The 19,347-nt window shown below is 40.1% G+C and overlaps 2 protein-coding genes across 2 annotated transcripts in view; one reads left to right on the top strand and one right to left on the bottom strand.

The window, feature by feature from the left end:
- Nucleotides 1-2,503: 2,503 nt before the first annotated feature.
- Nucleotides 2,504-3,457, bottom strand: LOC308524078 (olfactory receptor 52M1-like; the record flags this gene model as incomplete). The annotated part of the gene is made up of 1 exon (XM_081098231.1): nt 2,504-3,457. The coding sequence occupies one exon, from the start codon at nt 3,455-3,457 to the stop codon at nt 2,504-2,506; it is 954 nt and encodes a 317-aa protein (XP_080954357.1).
- Nucleotides 3,458-15,223: 11,766 nt separating this feature from the next.
- Nucleotides 15,224-19,347, top strand: part of LOC308525481 (olfactory receptor 51D1-like) — a gene marked incomplete at both ends in the record, with an annotated part of 34,390 nt that continues 30,266 nt past the window's right edge. Inside the window, one exon of the mRNA XM_081100295.1 lies at nt 15,224-16,174. Coding sequence (XP_080956421.1) covers nt 15,224-16,174 — 951 coding nt within the window. The remainder of the gene's footprint in view (nt 16,175-19,347) is intronic.

The following is a 19,347-nucleotide window of genomic DNA, read 5'->3' as shown; positions in this document are numbered from 1 at the left end:
AGTCTGACAGTTATTGGTTCAGATCCATCCCTGCCATTTATAGTAATTGCAGAGCCCAAGTCCTTAACCACCTGTGCCATATGACCATAAAAATGCCTTTACCAATAACCATAAAAATGCCTCCTCCTTCAACTGTTCCCCAATTTCACTTTTCCATGAAGTCTTGCAGACTCAAAAGGGACTGATGAGAGTGTCCTTTACTCCCACCCTAGGGCGGGTGATAAAAAGGGAACAGAGATATTTGTGTGAAGGAGAAGTAAGATGTTGGCTTTGAATAAGAGAGAGATTCAATTATTGGACTTCTGTCAGGTCCCTATACTGCATTCACCACTATATATTCCCTCCCATCTTGTGCTGAGATAACCCCTTCACCGTGAAAGAGCCCAGCAATGGGTATAGTTGACAATGGAATTAAATGCTCTACTGTAACCAAGTACACACCCTGAGTCTGATAGGCATGGATGTTGTCAGGGGGGTTATCCCTGTATCTAGGACCATACAGACAGATGGTATTTTCTCTTTACCCCCAATCATTCAATGCCATCCATATAAAGAAACTAGAGATGGTTGGTATTTGGTCTTGATCTATGGTAGACCCAGCAGATTTCTAAAGAGAAACACTTTACTGTGAGGTTTCTGAGAGGATTTGGCCAGAAAGTTAATTACATTTAGAAGGATTAATACTAAGTCCAGATTAAAAGCCCTGGATCTCCAAATATATTTTCTGCTTACACAGTAAAAAGTGGACTTTAGGCATTATGCCGAAGAGCCATTCCATGACAAAATTTTCTTGTCATTTCCCTCCGCATCAGTGCCAGTGATACATTTTTTTCCCTTCAAAGCCTAGGATTATGGTCAGGAGATATTCTGTAAAATAAGCTTCTACCTCTGAGGTTTTTATAGTATCTCTTTATCAATTCCTACTAAAAACATTTGGCACTAAAATTATGTTCATAGAACACAACCTTTTCCCAGTAAGTGGACTTGGTTTTGGCACTGGATTCCAGGGACCTTAATAAGGAGATGGGGGAAGGAGAAACAATGGAGAAAAATATATATGAGCCAACCAACCTTAGGTTTAGGAATAAGATTATAAGGAAATAGAAATTTGAAATTAGCAAAACTTTAGAAAAGAGTTTGTGATATCCTAAGTTCCTAATTTTTCCTTTTTTTTTGTAATGGTATGCAAAACAAGGAGGTGAGTTGCGCATTTTAAAGTCTAAAACATTTTAGAACTAAAATAGACATATAATTCTGAATAACTACAATTAATAGTGATTGCTTCATTTCATTTTTCATGCATTACCATCATTTCTGTAGGTTTCTAGCCTGGAATAGTAATTTTATTATGAAAAATCTATAATCAAGAAAAAGAAAAGGGTTAAAATCATATAAAAATAAAAAAGTATGAAGCAAAAATTCACCAAAGATCTGAAGTTATTTCAAGGTTTGTATCTACCACTGTCTCTATTTATTCTCATCACCTTTACTCCATTCTCTACTTAACCCCTTTTTCAAGTCAATCCCACTGTGACCTTCTCATTATGTCCTTTTAATATTTCAGTATAGCTGCTGTCCTTCATGTATGCTGTTTCAGGGACTCCAAAACAAAATTGTCCTTCTGTCTCCTTCTACCTGCTTCCAGTTAACTCTATTATTAGGAGAAGATGTGGGATATTACATTTCCATCTATCTATTAAATGGGGAAATGATCTGGCGTGAGGACTTTAACTCCTATGGGCAGTAAGGTCCTATTAGGTTAAGATTTGTAATATTCATATTGCCTCCATTCTCAACAAAAGGTCTTTTCTGGGGCAAGCCAAAAGGATTGGAAGAGCTTGCCAACACAGTTGGAATTTTTCCAGGCTTTTGCTGACAGAATTTGTAAATGGTCTTCAAGAAGGTATTAGGGAAGCCTGGCCAGTGTTGCCCAGTAGTTGTGTGTCAATTGACTCTTGAACCAAGAGGTCACTGGTTTGATGCCCAGTCAGGGCACATGCCCAGGTTGCAGGCTAGATCCCCAGCAGGGGGTGTGCAGGAGGCAGTCATTCAATGATGTTTCTCTCTCATCAATGTTTCTATCTCTCTAGCCCTCTCCCTTCCTCTTTCTCTAAAAATCAATAAAAACATATTTAAAAAGGTGTTAGAATATAATTTTACCTTCTAGGAATTGTTCAAAAACACTGTCCAAAGAGAAACCAGAAATCCTTTACCAAAAAGCGTCAAAAATAAAAATATTCCCAGTTCTGTGGTTGTGCATAATTTGATGAAGTCAAATAGGAAAAGGGATATTGTAGTATAAAAACTTATTTCTTGATTTCTCTCCACTGTCATATATTTCAGATATTACCCTCTCCATTTTCAGAAAATTCATTCATCATAGACCCTTATTTCCACAACTGCAGTAAGACCCAGTTGCATGGGTCTTATTGCATTGGCTGCCTCAGTTAGAGCCTTTTCCTTCCATCACCAAATATCTACATGCCTTATAGGTGCAGAATAGTCACTTGGGATGAGCCCCTGCTTTGAGAATGTAGAGAAGTCTCTCTCGAATCTGTCTGGTACGGACAGCATAGACAACTGGATTGAGGATGGGTGGGATTAGGAGGTAAAAGTTGGCCAAAAGGATATGGATATGGGGAGGCACATGATGTCCGAAGCGGTGAGTGAGAGAGGAAATAGCAATGGGGATGTAGAAGACAAGGATGGCACAAATGTGAGAACTGCATGTCCCTAGGGTTTTAAGCTTAGCCTCAGGGGTGGCCAGTCCCATTACAGCTCTGAAAATCATCACATAGGAGGCAGTGATGGCTAATGAATCCAGGATCAATACTAGGAACCCGATTCCCATTCCATAAAAGTCGTTGACCGTTGTGTCACCACATGCAACAGTGACCACGGCCATGTGCTCACAGTAGGAGTGGGCAATGATTTGGGTCCGGTAAAGGGACAGCCTCAGGCGAATCATCAGGGGTAGGGGTCCAATGTAGAGTACTCCACGGAGGAGGGCAGCCAGACCCAAACGACTCACCACTGTGTGGGTGAGCACCGAAGTATGGTGTAGTGGGTCACAGATGGCCACATAGCAATCAAAAGCCATGGCAAGGAAGATGCCTGACTCAACTGTGGCAAAGCAGTGGATAAAGAACATTTGGGCCAAGCAGGCATCTAAGTCAATGTGGTGGGCACCAAACCAGAAGATGGCCAGCAGTTTGGGCATGGTAGAAGTAGACAGGACCAAATCAATGACAGCCAACATGCACAGGAAGAAGTACATGGGTTGATGCAGGCTGCGCTCCATCTTTACCACAGCCAGGATGATGACATTCCCCACCACAGCCACCAAGTACATGGAGCTGAAGGGAATGGAGAGCCAGATGTGCAGAGACTCCAGCCCTGGGATGCCAGTGAGCCAGAAAGAAGTAGGCGCCAAGCAGGAATTGTTAGACACAAACATATTTGAGGGTGTGAAGTACCCAGAGGACAGGAGCTCTTATTTTTAGATTTTTACTTCTCTGAGAAATATTGCCTCTGGAAACTGTAGACTACTAGTTCTTTTTTTTTTTCCATCCTGGGAAACTGATGGAGCCTATAATAAAGCAGAATTGGAAGTGTGGTTTTGAAAATTGGCATATTACATATTTATAAAAGAGACTATGCATAAAATCACCCACTGGTAAATGTAGAAACAGGCATGCTCATGATTTCTACTGCTAACTTACCCTACTCCACTGTAGAAGTTCCCAAAATGTTCATCCCCTTCGATGAATTTTGCTTTTGGAAACATTTTTTAAAGGAAATGGAAAATACAGAAAAGTTCTATGAGCCATGATTAAATGTAAGTCTATGTAATGTATTTAGCCCAGTGCCTGCATATACTTCTCTTATCACTGTATATATAGTAACATTGTAACATCAATAACAATGATTAGCTATTTGTAATTACTGATTTTATAATAAAAAGTTGGAAGAAATATATGTTTCAAAAATAAAGCACTGTTTAAATTCTAGTACATGCATTCAATGAACTAGAATTATGTTTATAACCTTTTTAGATCTATATATTTACATTGTAAGATGTTTACATATTTCAGGAAGAGAGGTCATGTTCAGTAAGGGAACAGGAGGCATATTCTGATACAATTATTTAAAAATATATGTGTGCATTTAGAAACATGCCTTAATGTATAAACACACCCTTCTTTGACTTTTCCTTTTGTATGTATATTGTTTTTTAAAAATGGTCAAGAGCTTTAAAAATAATCTTCAAAATTTCAATAAAAAACATTTTCCTTGGTAAATTGTGCCCTTATATTAGTCAAGTGCAACTCCCTTTTCTCTAAAGGTTCAACATTGAATTGGACATATTATCAAATCGAATTGACTTCTTCAAAGATATTTGATATGAAACCTAATATCTCAAAGAAAAAGCTCTCTCATTTAAGGTTGCCCGGATTTCATGGTTAAAAAGATGATGAACAGATAAAGTTCCTTAAGAAAGGTTTAGTGTAAGGACAGACCCTATTAAACTTTCCGAGAATCTGGGCATTGTATATAATTTGAGGTAGATAAAAGAAGAGGTGTATCTTTTTATGAGCAAATCTCACTGGACATTTTTGTCCCATTATCTGATGATAGTGATAAAAAAAAAAGAATAGACTGACAGAGACCAAGAAGTGTGTGATCAGTGAAAAGGGTCCTGTTGACTGTTTTCTACTCTTTGAAGAGACAAAGAGGTCAGCATGAAAGCACTGGCCACCACCTGCCCAACTCCTTGCTCTTCTGCCCTTCAGGTACCTCTTGCTAAGGATCTAATGATGGCTCCTGTTGCTTCACAGCATTGGGGTGCAGAATCCGAGGGTCTAATTTGCATCCTCCTCTGCCTTGGGCTTGACATCCTCATGCTTTCCACCAGATACTCAGCAGAGTCAAGTCTCAGACTCCCCATGATCACACTCACCATCGTGCCTTCAAATAGCCATATTTTTGCTGACAGGTTTCACGACCTTCTGGACCCTTATCCAGGCAAATTTCCTCCATTCTTCAAGGACCGTCCCAGATCACCTCTCCTCTACAGAGCCTTCTTTTTTTTTTTTTTTATCTCTAGCCTATACAAGAGTAAGTGGCCAATAGGCAATGCATTCTCCCCAATTGTCTCAAATAAGCCATGCACATTTCAAGTATTCTTGTCTAAAACATAAATAGCAATTATATTTTCATAGCAAATAAGCATAAGAAATGCCCCCATGCAACCTCATGAATTCTTAATTCATGCACCAACACAATTTTAAGGGTTTTTTTTTTTTTATATGTTTTCTTACTTCTGGTTCAGGCTTTGGGTATTAGAAAAAAATGAAAGTTTTATAAATTTAAAAATGGTTCATAAGTGTTCTCTTATATTAACTCCTACTTTACAATTCTGTGAAATTGGGAACTTAATATGCCAATGAGGAAATACATGTATGAAGTCATTTCCTCGGGATCAAATAGAAGTTTCTGTGAATCCACAGGGTAAGATAGGAAAGGGAAAGAGGTCTTGGGAGGCAGCACCAGCTCAGGGCACCAGCTTTACCGTCTTCTAAACAAGTGTTCCCTCTCCAGAGCTTCATCTTACTCGGTGTTTGGGAACTGTCTAGCCTCTTAAGTCCAAGTCATTTTATTATGAAAAATGGGGAGAATACCAACTGTAAAGAATAAGTATAAAGAAAAAACAACGTAGACGTGAGACTCTTGGCACATAGCAACAGCTTCCTTTCCCTGGATTCTACTGTTCACTAAGGGGAGTAGACCAGAAATTTACATTCTACAAGTTGGAATAGTTTCCTGTGTTTCTCTGTTTCATGGAACAGGTTTAAGGATGCCTTAGAAGTCCAGGAATTGTATTGATGGAACAGAGATTTAAGGGGAACAGTAGTTAATAGACAATTTTATCTCCTAACAGGGAGAATATTTGAAGTGGTCTCTGAAAATATTGTGATGAACCACCATCCTAAAGCAGAAAGGGGCCTAGTTACTCAATGTTAAGGTAGGTCTATGGCTACTCATTACAAAAGAATCAATGTTCGTAGGATTGAGTTAAACCCAGATGTATAACTTAGATTTGTGCCAGACCCAGTTTAATCAGTGAAACTGTCTTAGGCTGGGAAAATGAGAATGTGAACATACGTATAAAAATAAAATCCACCAAATTTATAACTGGCATCTTGAATGGTGGTTTGATCTAGATTGTGGCACCTAAGTTGTGTTACTTCACCTAGAATATTTCAGAGAAATGTTTTCTGTGTCAGCCTACATAAGGGCACTAATAATGTTCCTGGACACTAGTAACGTTCCTTCAAGTCCTGGAAGAAGCATTCTGATGGTGGGTCTGAGGTTCCTGAGAGATGTTTTGTTCTGATGAAATAAACATGGATTAGAAGTGATACCCACTTAGGTTCACATACTAACTCCACTATTTCTGGCTGCATGACTTAGGGAATGTAATCTCTCTGCCTCGGTTTTCTATTCTATTTCCCTGTCTGAAATGAAGGGAGGGGTAGCTACATTAAAGATGCTTCATGTATTAAGTGAAGTGTGTGTGTGTGTGTGCGCACACACACAGAAGGTCAGATGTTAAGTGCATTCCCTTCCTAACTGATCCCTCCCCTCGGTTCTTTGCCCTCTTCCGCAGAAAACAGACACAGTGCTATCCTTCTTTCCCAGCTCTATGAATAGGCCTTTAGACACGGATATAATTAATGAAGAGACCTGTTTATCGTGTAAGGATCAGCTCAGCAGATTTTGCCTGACTGGAGCAGAATGCGAGAGGTCACATCGGGCTGGAATAGTCCAGTCTTTTCTCTTGTGTTATGGAGAGCACTAGGCAACAAAGCATTGAGAAAACCTTGGGGTTTTTCCTCTTCCTTGATTCATAATCCAGGCCAAATTTTGACCAACTTATTTCCTCAGCTTTTGAACAGAACTGTGAAGAAGTTAAGCCCTGGATAGACCAAAAGACAAATGTAGTTTCTGAAAATTGGAGTGTTTCCAATGACTTTGGTTCCATCTCTGGGATATACTTACCCATTAGGTGCTGTCCACAGAGCTGTAGGCTTTGTTTCTTACAGTGGTCACCTTGTCAGAATGTTTGAATGCATTTAGTTCACAAGCCAGGGGGAGGCCATGGCTCCGATCTCTTCACTCTTTTCTCTGGTGTCCCTCCCTCTTTATCCAGATGCTGAAAATAGACAGTTATTTCCCAAGGGGTGCATAGAGAAACCTGTGCCCTTCCCTCTGGATCTTCAGTTACTCTCCTTGGGAGCAATTTTCACTCCTTATCCCATTCCACCTCCCAGGACTAGATTATAAACTTACGTTTCTATTCTCCTGATGGAGTTCTTGGCTGGCCCCAGGTCACTCTTCTCTCCCTAAGCCTGAGGTTTTTAAAGATTTCACGAGGGAAGTCTTGAAGTTGGAAAAGTTCATAAGAGAAGGGGGGGTGGGGTTGGGGAGGGGCATCAGATACTAGTATAACCAATATGAAAACTTAAATTTTGTTGTCATTGTTTTTACCATTTAAAAACTGTTAATATCAACTCTAGGCTACACAAATAAAGAAGAGATTAAATACAAACTTCATCAACACTGTATTTTTTCATTCTGCTTCTAGTTTTTTTTTAAATTCGTGTTTACTTAAAAATATTTATAATCACAAGTTATAATGGTTTGTGTGTCCATATCTGTGGTTACTTTAACTTATACTTCCCAGAATAGTGCGAGTATAGTTTCAGTTGTCCCACTATAGCAAGTGGCACAGACGTATTGGTCAATAGCCTTTTTCTGCTCAACTTTAGGCTAGAATCCCAGGGAAAATTATCGACCATTGTGCAGGTCTCATGAATTCTACTGTCAAGTTGCTTTTCAAAAGTATTTGCCCAGCTGTGTTTAACCCAGCATTCAGTGAGTTCATTTGCTAAATTGCCCTGTAGTAATTTTAAAATATCCACTATATAGATGAGCAGAACAGAAAATTGTTTTCATTTCTACAGAGCGTGAACAGGTCAACATTTGAACAATTTTTATCTAATGTATTTATTTTGAACAGTTTCTCTTCTCAATTTTTTTTCTGAAAACATGGGAAAGATTTAATGTTTTCTATAGAAAAGTTCTGACATACATTCAAGGAGGTCCTTTTATAATCACTGTTAGCAATTTGTAAGACTCCATCTTGATTTATGAGAACCCTCAAGCAGATTTTCTAATTATTCATACAGAGCTTTCTTTCTTCTGTACCCTTGTTGCCAGGCCTTGACATCTTATTTCAGCTCCTCACCAGCCTTATAATGGCCCTTGTCCATCTTTCCTATCATTCTCATCTCTGCTCCTCAGGTGCCATGTTTAGAGAGCAAAATGGATTGTTCTTTAACTGTTAACAAAATGCTTTTTGTGGTTGCTCTTTCCATTAAGCTCCAGATTCTATTTTCTGACCATTTCTGGGAAATACGTTTCAACACACCTTAAAATTCTAGGAGATTATTGCTCTTTCCCTGGTGCAGACCCAAGTTAAAGGGATAAAGTCTTAGGCAGAATTGGAAGGACATAGAGATTTCGATGTAGGCTAGAGGAGGTAAGTCTGATTTAAAGCCACCCTCCACTCCAGGTTTGTTGAGATACAATTGGCATATAACATTATGTAAGTTTAAGGTATACAATGTGATGATTTGATACACATACTAGTATGCATTGTCTAATAATGACCACAGTAAGGCCCTGGAATCATTATGCTGGCCTGAGCAGCAAGTTGTTTTCACCTCGATTGACCTACGTGGGATGCCAAGCTGTAAGACAGGGTTGATTGAAGGAAGACATAAAGCTGAGTTGCAGGGGCTGGGGGGTGGGTGGGAAGAAATCAACCAATGAACTTGCATACATATATGCATAACCCACGGACACAGACAATAGGGTGATGAAGGCCTGGGGTGGGGAAAAAGAGGTACATATGTAATACTTTCAACAATAAAAATTAAGAAAAATAAGCTGACTCGGCACATTCAAATGAAGGATTAAGATATTTTAATAACACGAAGTTTGAGGTTTTCCATTGGTGTCTCAACTTTGGACTAGGACACCCACTCCTGGACAGTGTTAGAATGAACATGGCCCATGTTTCTGGTTCATCTCTTTCAAGGCTGAATATGCACTTGATTTGTTTACTATAGATTTAAGATATTATTCTATGGGGAACATTAATTTAATGTTCTTTTTTTATTGCTTAAAGTATTACAAAGGGTATTACATATGTGTCCATTTTATCCCCCCACCCTAGACAGTCCCCTAGCCTCCCCTACCCCCCAATGTCTTATGTCCACTGGTTATGCTTATATGCATGCATACAAGTCCTTTAGTTGATCTCTTACCCCCCTACCTCCTGCCCCCCAACCCTCCCCGGCCTTCCCGCTGCAGTTTGACAATCTGTTTGAGGCAGCTCTGCCTCTGTATCTATTATTGTTCAAAAGTTTATAATGGTCTCTATTATCCATGAATGAGTGAGATCATGTGGTATGTTTCCTTCATTGACTGGCTTATTTCACTTAGCATAATGCTCTCCAGTTCCATCCATGACGTTGCAAATGGTAAGAGTTCCTTCCTTTTTAGAGCAGCATAGTATTCCATCGTGTAGATGTACCACAGTTTTCTAATCCATTCATCTACTGATGGGCACTTAGGCTGTTTCCAGATCTTAGCTATGGTGAATTGTGCTGCTATGAACATAGGGGTTAATTTAATGTTCTTATGCATATTTAATATGCATAGCTCTCTATCAGTTTTAAAGGGTTGTCCTTTTTTCCCCCTGGGGTGTTGATTTGTTTGTTTGTTTATTTTTTTTAATTTTTTGACCACAATTTACATTCAATACCATTCCACACAAATTGCAGATGTACAATAAAGGGGTTGGAAAACCATGCAGTCTAAAGCATGGCCCCCTGCTGACCCAAGCACCCACCGGGCCAGACACAATTATCTTTTCTTTTCAGCTTCTCTCCTTCTCATTTCCCTCTCCCTCTCCCTCTCCCTCTCCCTCTCCCTCTCCTCCTTCTTCTCCTCTTCTTCCTCCTCCTCCTCCTCCTCCTCCTCCTCCTCCTCCTCCTTCTTTTCCTCCTCCTCTCCCCCTTCTCCTTCTCCTTCTTCAAAATAATTCTTTATTGTTGAAAGTATTACATTTGTCTCCTCCCCCCCCCCTCAATGACCCCCTCCAGCCTGCCTCCACCCCCCACCCCAGGCCTTCAGCACCCTATTGTCTGTACCCATGGGTTATGCATATATGCATACAAGGTCTTTTGTTGATTACCTTCCACCCACCCACCCACCCACCCACTCTGCCCCGCCTTCTCTCTGAGATTTCACACACTGTTCCATGCTTCCATGTCTCTGGATTCACTCTGTTCATCAGTTTATTTTGTTACTTAGATTCCACATATAAGTGAGATCATGGGATATTTGTCTTTCTCTGACTGACTTATTTCACTTAGCATCTCAAAGGGTAAGAGATTCTTCTTTTTTACTGCTGCATAGTATCCCATGGAATAAATGTACCAGAGCTTTTTATATCCATGCATCTACTGAAGGACACTTGGGCTGTTTTCAGATCTTAGCTATTGTAAATTGCACTGCTAAGAACATAGGAGTGCATATATTCTTTCTGATTGGTGTTTTGGGTTTCTTAATATATATTCCTAGAAGTGGATCACTCAGACCCAGTTATCTTGACATTATTGACTATATTCCCTATGCTGCAGACCACATCTCTGTGGCTCTTCTGCAACTACCAAATTGTATTGCTTAATCCCTTCACCTTTTTTCACCCAGTGCCCCAAGCCCCATACCCTCTGGGAACCATCAATTTTTTTCTTTGTATCTATGAGTCCATTTCTATATTGTTTATTCTGTTCATTAGTTTTCACATATAAGTGAAATCATATGGTAGTTGTCTTTCTCTGACTGGTTAATTTCATGGTTGTCTTGAGAGTTGGCCCATAAAGTCAAATTATTAAAGGAAGAAACCTTACTACATAAACCTTTAACAAAATAATTCAAGTCTAATTGACTTGACTTTTGAATACTTATCATTTTTAATATTACACAAGACATCCAGGTACTAAAAATCCTAGCTTACCTATTACACTTTCAATTTAAAGGCAGAGTTCAGTTGGTGGAGGTGATTACTGAACCATGTTTCAAAAGCTAGATATGAATCTGTATGGAATGGCATTCCTATGTTACTTGACTGAGGGTATAACATGTACACAGGCATTAAAAGAAGAAATAACCATGTATATTGCAGCAACTGTAAGCAGATTTACATAGAATGTAAAATTTAAGGTTGGGGAGCAGGTAGAAAGCTTCTAGAAATTTCTATCTTTTCCTGAGGTGCTAGAGAAGTAAGATCCTCTGAAAGGGGTGTTGGAGGTGAAAATGAGATCCTTTCGGTACTGATTCTAATGCATTAGCTCCTTCTCAGATATGGGCTCCTTATCTGAAAAAGACCATTAGGATGTCTCTTCTAGGCTTGTGAGAGCTAATCTCTCTCAAAGACACAAAAACAACAGCAGTCATGTTGGCAACAAGGATGCTGTTTATTAAGCATCTAATACATTTGTCTTCTTTCTAGCCCCTTTCCATACAGTATGGACTGGGTCAATGAATAAAAACTCAATTATAAGAGCTACCCAGAGACAGGCATTATTCCCACTTTATTCTCAAAGTTACATAGTGGGTATGCATGTAGCCATGTTGGCTTGCAAACTTAAACCTTTGGTGCTTCAAAGGCCATGTCTTAACATGCGTCCTAAAGCGTGATGCCCCAACAACCCATGAGCATCCTATTAGGAAACAACAAAAGAAACTGCTCTCTCAGTTTGGCTTCTCTTCTTTCTGCAGAATGGAATGTTAGGTTGGGAAGGTTAGGTTAAGATGTAAGGGAGATGCACTGCTCAACCCACAAGACCACCAGGTCCTTTCCTCACAATGTAAACCAAACTAGGGAAAAAGTCTGCCCTATCTAGTTTTTAGGGAATAGCCATTGATTTGTCTTAACATTAGTTCAAGACTCTACCATCAACTTCAAGTGCTGTAAGGATATCAAATTTCATTAGAGACTTACTGCGAGGCTGAGATCTAGTCTCGGGGATATTCTGCATCCCTCCTCTAGAAAGGCCTTTCTGATTTCTATTTGGTGTCCTTAGAATAGCTTCAGACCCCAGGGAGGCCAGCAACAAGGGAGAGCAGGAGTTGGACCCAAGGGATTAGACTCAATTAGGTCTGTCTCCTTAGACCTCTCAGGACCAACCCTGATGTGGTAGGGATAGCTGTGCCTAAATTTAGGTTTTGTGTCCATCCTTCTGGGACAAAGCCTGCTATTTCCTTCTCCACTGAGGGAAGTGAGAAGGTTATGAGTCCAGGTGGAATTCTCTCAAGCCCTGAATAGAATGCTTATAAGTGCCAGGCCTCAGAGGTATTTGCAGAACCCCAGGCTCTTGTTCTCTGACACTACCTAGCCCAGGTAAGAGCATCTTATAAAGGGGAATTGAGGAAAGAAACAGGGGTCATCAGGAAGAGTTCACAGGCTGTAAGGATGAACAGATTGGGACACTTAGGTTGTGCTCCTGTATAAGTCTCCAAAATAAGATTGAGAAGGAAGAAATTCTCTCAGAGTGGGACTGAAAAGGGGTGGAGTCCACAGAGCCAAACACAAGGAGGCTGAAAAGGCCTCTAATCTACTAACAGCAGTTCAAGTCCCTCTGAAAACATCTCCGGGTGCTTTAAGTAGGCACAATATTTTCTTCTCATTCAACATAGGTAGGCACTGTGTTAGCACAGGGATTACACTAAAGAAAAAGATAAGGCATGCTTTCTGTTCTTATGGAACATATTCTGTTTGGGGAAACATGCATATCATCAGGCAATTCAGAACATTACATGTGCAGTACAAAGACAGGTACCAAGCAGAGAGTAAGTGTTGGAGCAGGCTATTTAAAGGTGACATCTAAGTGGTGGCAAGGTGCATACGTAAGGATTAGCCAGGTGAAGAAGATGAGAATATTTCAACATCAGGAAAGGACATAGGTAATTCTCAGAGGCAGAAGACCATGATGCCGATAGGAAATGGACAAAATTCAGCCTTGTTGGAAGGTAGTAGGCAGGATGAGGAATGGTAAACGCCATGGTTGAGGTTGGCAAATGTATCTGGGTAGAACTCAGGTGGGAGGTTGTCCTTCCGTGATTCCTTACACCTTCACAGTAACCTTGAAAAGGAGGTACAGTAGCCTCCTTCTGTTGTGTTTAAGGTGTGAGGGCTGCTCTGACTAGGAAGACATAAGTTAAGGAGTGTTGGGATCATAGGGAAGAATGGTGGTCACCAATGCTCAGCCTACCCCCATCTAGCAGCTGACGGACATCTCTCTGGTTGTGAGTGCCTTTTCAGCTTCATGATGTGTTCTAGGAGATGGACAGGCAGAGGAAGAGATTAAAGGAGATGACATAACCATCCAGGAAGACAGCCCTGTATACTAGTATTTTCAAATATGGGGAAGGAAAGTGAGAGATAAGGGGTAAAAATAAAATCCACCTCCTTGAGGCCAGTTCAGAGGATTGAGGATATTTGACTTGAATCTAATAATGTCTGTGATGTAGTAGAGGTCTGAGGCCTGATTGCTTTCAAGAGAACTCATACGCCCATAATTCATTATGCATACATTTAGCCTCATATTTAATTTGGGGTGTGAGATCCTTCTACAACATGACTTTTAGGTCCAAATCTAGAAAGGAGCAACTGCCCCTGGTTGTGACTCAGTAGTGATGGGACACAAATGGCATCAGAAGGGAAGAAAAACTCTTCACACAGTTTCCTCACTAACAGGAGAGTAATTTCTACAAGGATGGGAACAGAAGGCATAGTCACTTGGCAAGTCCTGCCTATTTTTCCACTTCAGGGACTCTTGTTTTCCTGGAGTAAAACAACATTCTCCACATGATTACGCCTTTGCTAAGTATAACATCAAGTTATAAAAGCCAGTTCATAACTGGTAAGGGTAAAATAGACAAGTCCCCTTTTATTGTTCTTAACTTTTTCTGTCCGAGTTATTTTGCTTAGCATGATATTCACAAATGGCAGTATTTCATCTTTTCTTATGCCTGAGTAAGTATTCCACTTTACGGCTACTGCCAACACTGTCTCTATTTCTATTTGTAGTGATCTATGAGAACCTTGAGATGGGCAAAACACAGCTTATGGAGAGGAATTTTGTGGGATAAAGTCAAAACAACAGACTTACATAGGTTGCCATCCTCCCAGCATTATGGCTCCCTTCAGAGATAGACATTCCAGAGTTCTTTGAAGTTGATTGGATATATTTTGTGTTTTACACATTATTCTAAAAAGATATAATGCTTGGTGTTATTGTGTCAGATTAAATGAGAATGCATTTAATGACTTCTCTAGGTCACAGTGGTTTAAGTCTGTTGTGGAATAAAGTCAGTTGTATTTATCTAATGAGATAAAGTAACTTGTCTAAACTCCTATTACCAAGATCTGATGACACCGTATCTGGAAAATTCTAAAGCCCAGACTACTGACTACTCTGCTCTGTTCAACCCAACTCGGTTCAAAATGTGGAAGACAAAGCTTCTTCCCTTACTTGACATTCCTGCAATATACATAGGAACACAGCTTGGTATCGCTTAGACCCTGAAAAAAATATACACTGTAAAAATGACATGACATAATAAGTGCTGAATAAAATTAACTGCTATTTGTATTTCTCAGCATTAATGTGTCTCTTCTTTCAAGGAGTCCTCACTTTGAAACCAAATATGATCCTGAGAGATACTACACAGTCCTGAAGAGTTAAATGACTGAATAGGTACCTGTCTGCCTTAGGTCATTTCATTCATTGATGCAAGAACATTACTCCTTGAGAATATATTACAAGAAGATGCTCAGCTGTTTCATCAAATATGTATTTTGGCCTGTGCTTGGTAAAATTGTGAGTACTATAATAACAATAATATGACGCCTACACTGTGACATTTTGTAATTTCCTCTGAGAAAGACGTTTATAGAATCTTATCAATGATCCTATTCTTTATTATAGGACTTAAGAATAAAATCCTCTTGTCTTTTATTTCTAGAAAAAAAAGTTCTACTACATTTTGGGGCCCAAGTGAGAAGGTTCATTTATGAATAGCTATGCTCAATTTTCATAATGTCTGCTCGGTACCCAGATCCTTCCAGCTCACTGGCATCCCAGGGCTGGAGTCTCTGCACATCTGGCTCTCCATCCCCTTCAGCTCCATGTACCTGGTGGCTGTGGTGGGGAATATCACCATTCTGGCTGTGGTAAGAGTAGAGCGCAGCCTGCACCAGCCCATGTACTTCTTCCTGTGCATGCTGGCTGTCATTGACCTGGTTCTCTCCACTTCCACCATGCCCAAACTGCTGGGAATCTTCTGGTTTGGTGCTGGTGACATTGGCCTGGATGCCTGCTTGACCCAAATGTTTCTCATTCACTGCTTTGCCACAGTTGAGTCAGGCATTTTTCTTGCTATGGCTTTTGACCGCTATGTAGCCATCTGTGACCCACTGCGTCATACCACAGTGCTCACTCATACTATGGTGGGACGTTTGGGACTGGCTGCCCTCCTCCGGGGTATACTCTACATTGGACCTCTGCCTATGATGATCCGCTTGCAGCTGCCTCTTTACAAAGCCCGAGTCATCATGCACTCCTACTGTGAGCACATGGCTGTGGTCACCTTGGCATGCGGTGACAGCAGGATCAATAATGTCTATGGGCTGAGCATTGGCTTTCTGGTGCTGATCCTGGACTCAATGGCCATTACTGCCTCCTATGTGATGATTTTCAGAGCTGTGATGGGGCTGGCCACCCCTGAGGCCAGGCTTAAAACCCTGGGGACATGTGGTTCTCACATCTGTGCAATTCTGATCTTTTATGTTCCCATTGCCGTCTCCTCCCTCATTCATCGATTTGGTCACCAGGTGCCTCCTCCAATCCACACTCTGTTGGCCAACTTCTACCTCCTCATTCCTCCAATCCTCAATCCCATTGTCTATGCTGTCCGCACTAAGCAGATCCGAGAGCGGCTCCTTCAAATCCTGAAGATACAAACTAAGATCAGATGACTACTCCTTCTCCCTCTCTCAAATAAGTGCATGTGTTTAAATATGGGCAGCTTTCCAAATGGGAACTTCAAGAAGTCTGAGATGCTAGGCCCAGTGGTCTCCAGCTTTAATAATTCTAAAGGAATGCTAAGAATGTACAGCTCTGAATTCTAAGAGTAAAAGATATTTGTTTAATAACTATAGGATATTTGAGCCATGGAAGGTAAAACAAGGACAGTATCAGTAACAGAAATAGCAATTAATGTTTATTCAACAATTACATTTCATGTAATTCTTACAGACGTCCTGACATCTTATGAGGTAGATAGTATTCACATTTGACACATGAGGAAATAGGACAGGATACTCTTGCTTTATACTGCACACAAAGTTTAAGCTGCCTAGATCAAATGGTTTGATTGGAGTTATAATGTGGTGTTATATAATACTCTCTACTCTGTTTTCTGTGCATGCTTTAATATAAGTCCTAAAAATCTGAGGTCAGCCTAGCCAGCGTGGCTCAGTGATTGAACACTGACCTATCACCCAGGAGGTCACGGTTAGATTCCCAGTCAGGGCATGTGCCTGGGTTGCGGGCTTGATCCCAGTAAGGAGCGAGCAGGAGGCAGCTGATCAATGATTCTCTCTCATCATTGATGTTTCTTTCTTCCTCTCCCTCTTTCTTCTTCTGAAATCAATAAAAAATATATTTTAAAGTAAATAAATAAATATCTGAAGTCATTTCTTTAAAATGGTCTGAGCTTCAAGAAAAGCATTTTTTGATATAAGCTTTTAATAATCAAGATGCTACTAAAGCTGCATGTACTAATAAAGCATGAAATATTCTAGAAAAAAACCCTGAACTATATGCCTGACTGGTATGGGGAATTCCACTTATGAAAGAACGTGGCCTGGAAAAATATCAGCTCAGTGAAGGAAATGAGACAAAATGACCACATCTCAACATTGTTCTCGCATTTTCTCTGCAGGCCTGATCCCATCGAGTGGCCTGAAACTTGTGAGGGCTCCATGGAAAGAAACACCTTCTCTTTCTCACAGAAACACTCCTTACCCCCTGGGTCCACCTGGAGGATCCCTGATCATAATGTGCTTTTGTGAATGGGTCACACAGCAAGATAAAGTTATGAGTTCTAGCATTTATAGGAACATTGGCTTTACCTTCCAGGTAGAAAACAGATAATATATATAAAGCACTGAGCTACTTAACTTCTATGAATTGAAAATTACTAACGTGATTCTATAACTACACTGAAAGGGCAGGAATTACTCTCCCTAAATTTCAGATGAAATTGACATTCCCAGAAGTGGTAAAACAATTAATTGCCCAAGGTAACTCAGTTTATAAGAGGTAAAAATTAAAAATTAAGCCTTTAAAAAAAAACCTCTAGATACTCTTTCTCTGATCCTCATTTCCCTTAACTATGAAAGAGCTGAAAGGCCTTTTCCTCAAGGTCTGAATGGTTGTGCATTTAATATTTCCAACACAGCGGACATTAGCTGTCCCCCTATTCCCGGAACTGGGAGCGCACAGATCAACAAAGCAGTCTCCTCTCAGTGTTCCCTTCCCAGAGGGATGACAAAGGGCAGAGCTGGATTCATTCCAAGTCTGATTACAAACTCCATAACACATTAAACAAAGCAGGCAAGAAGACGTTGAGATTATTGGGCTTTGGGTATGCAAAGCACTATCATTGGGCATGATACAAAAGGCAGTAGTCAAGTGCAGAGGAAAGACCACTACGTAACAACCACAAAAGTGACTTCTGGTTTTGCTTTGGGTATTCCAATTACTTGCCCCATGACTGGGGTATCTAAAATGTATGATCACTTAGGGTTCCAATTATAGTCACATTTCTTCTAATTCCTCTAATTTCCATTTCATCATTCCATCATGGTGTTTAGCTTTCCTGATTCTTATGTCTGAAATCAATTAAAACAAACAAAAAACAAAAAACAAAAACAAAAAAACAAACCCATGAAAAAAAGAAACCATGAAACAGATGTAATAGAAGTCATAATTTTAAAATATAATCAATATTAAGACTAAAACATAAGTAAAATGTAATGAGATGCAATGTGAACAGATATAACAAAAATATATTCACTTTCTCATTTTTAGTGCTGCTTTTCATTGAAATATAAAATAAATATATGAGAAACATAAATTTGGAAAGTCAAATTAAATGCTCACTTAAATGTTGTTTGCATTTATTGGTTAGCTGTCTAGCAATGGACACCTTAAGGAAGGATGCATGTAGGGAGTTGGAAGTAAAGAGTCTCATGACAGAAGGCCAAAGATCGTAAGAAATTGATGTGTCTCTATCTAAATCCTGACCTCAAGAGACTTGTTACACTGACCCAACTCTAAGGAGAATTATTCTGCTGAATGGAAAATTTGGCCATCTTTTATAATAAAGAGACACTTTTTGTGAAGAAGTAACTGAAATCTTGCAGACTGTTTTCATTGGGTGGTATTGTGGCTGGGTCCTCGTGCCACAAAGTGAAATTCTTCCCTGGAGTCCTAATGAAAAGCAGCTCGAGCAAAAAGGGCTGTGTGATTGAAAGTGGATGTGTGTCAACACTTACTTGCATGTACGCTTATGTACAAATGCAAACACACCTACATACAAGCCTGACACTGGCCCTTACGCCTAGGTGGCGTGTTCGAATAAAGCTTTGGCCTAGTGAGTTGTAGATTTAGTCTTTCTTATTATATTCCAAAGGGTGGGAAATCAAAGATGTTGAAAGCTCTTGCTTCTGTAGAGAATACCTTTTCTCTGTATCATTATTCTGTTATCTTGAGTGGCCACCCTTTTGGGAATGCTTCTTCTTCCTCTTGAAACCCTTCTGCCATGGTACTGGGTGTGGTGAGTTTAAGGCCACACCCTGTTCATGAGGATCCACTCGTGCCATTAATGCCTTAGCAGGAGGCAGGTTGAATCCCAGGGGGAAGTGGTCCATCTGTCCCACTGGCACTGTCACAGCTTAGCCTCACATCATGCTGGGGCTATTTAGGTGGCACCTCCTTTGCCTTCATCTGATTGCCCACTTTTCCTATCAATATTCCACATTGTTGTTTATTTATGCTTACGCTCTGGCCTGTTCTCTGAATTATCCTAAAGAGTTAGAACATTTAAGTACAGCAGTTTTGGGGACTAGTTCTCTCACAG

Source organism: Myotis nattereri, assembly GCF_964212035.1.
Source record: "Myotis nattereri genome assembly, chromosome: 9".
NCBI lineage: Eukaryota > Metazoa > Chordata > Mammalia > Chiroptera > Vespertilionidae > Myotis > Myotis nattereri.
This window is presented reverse-complemented; position numbering and strand designations above follow the sequence as displayed.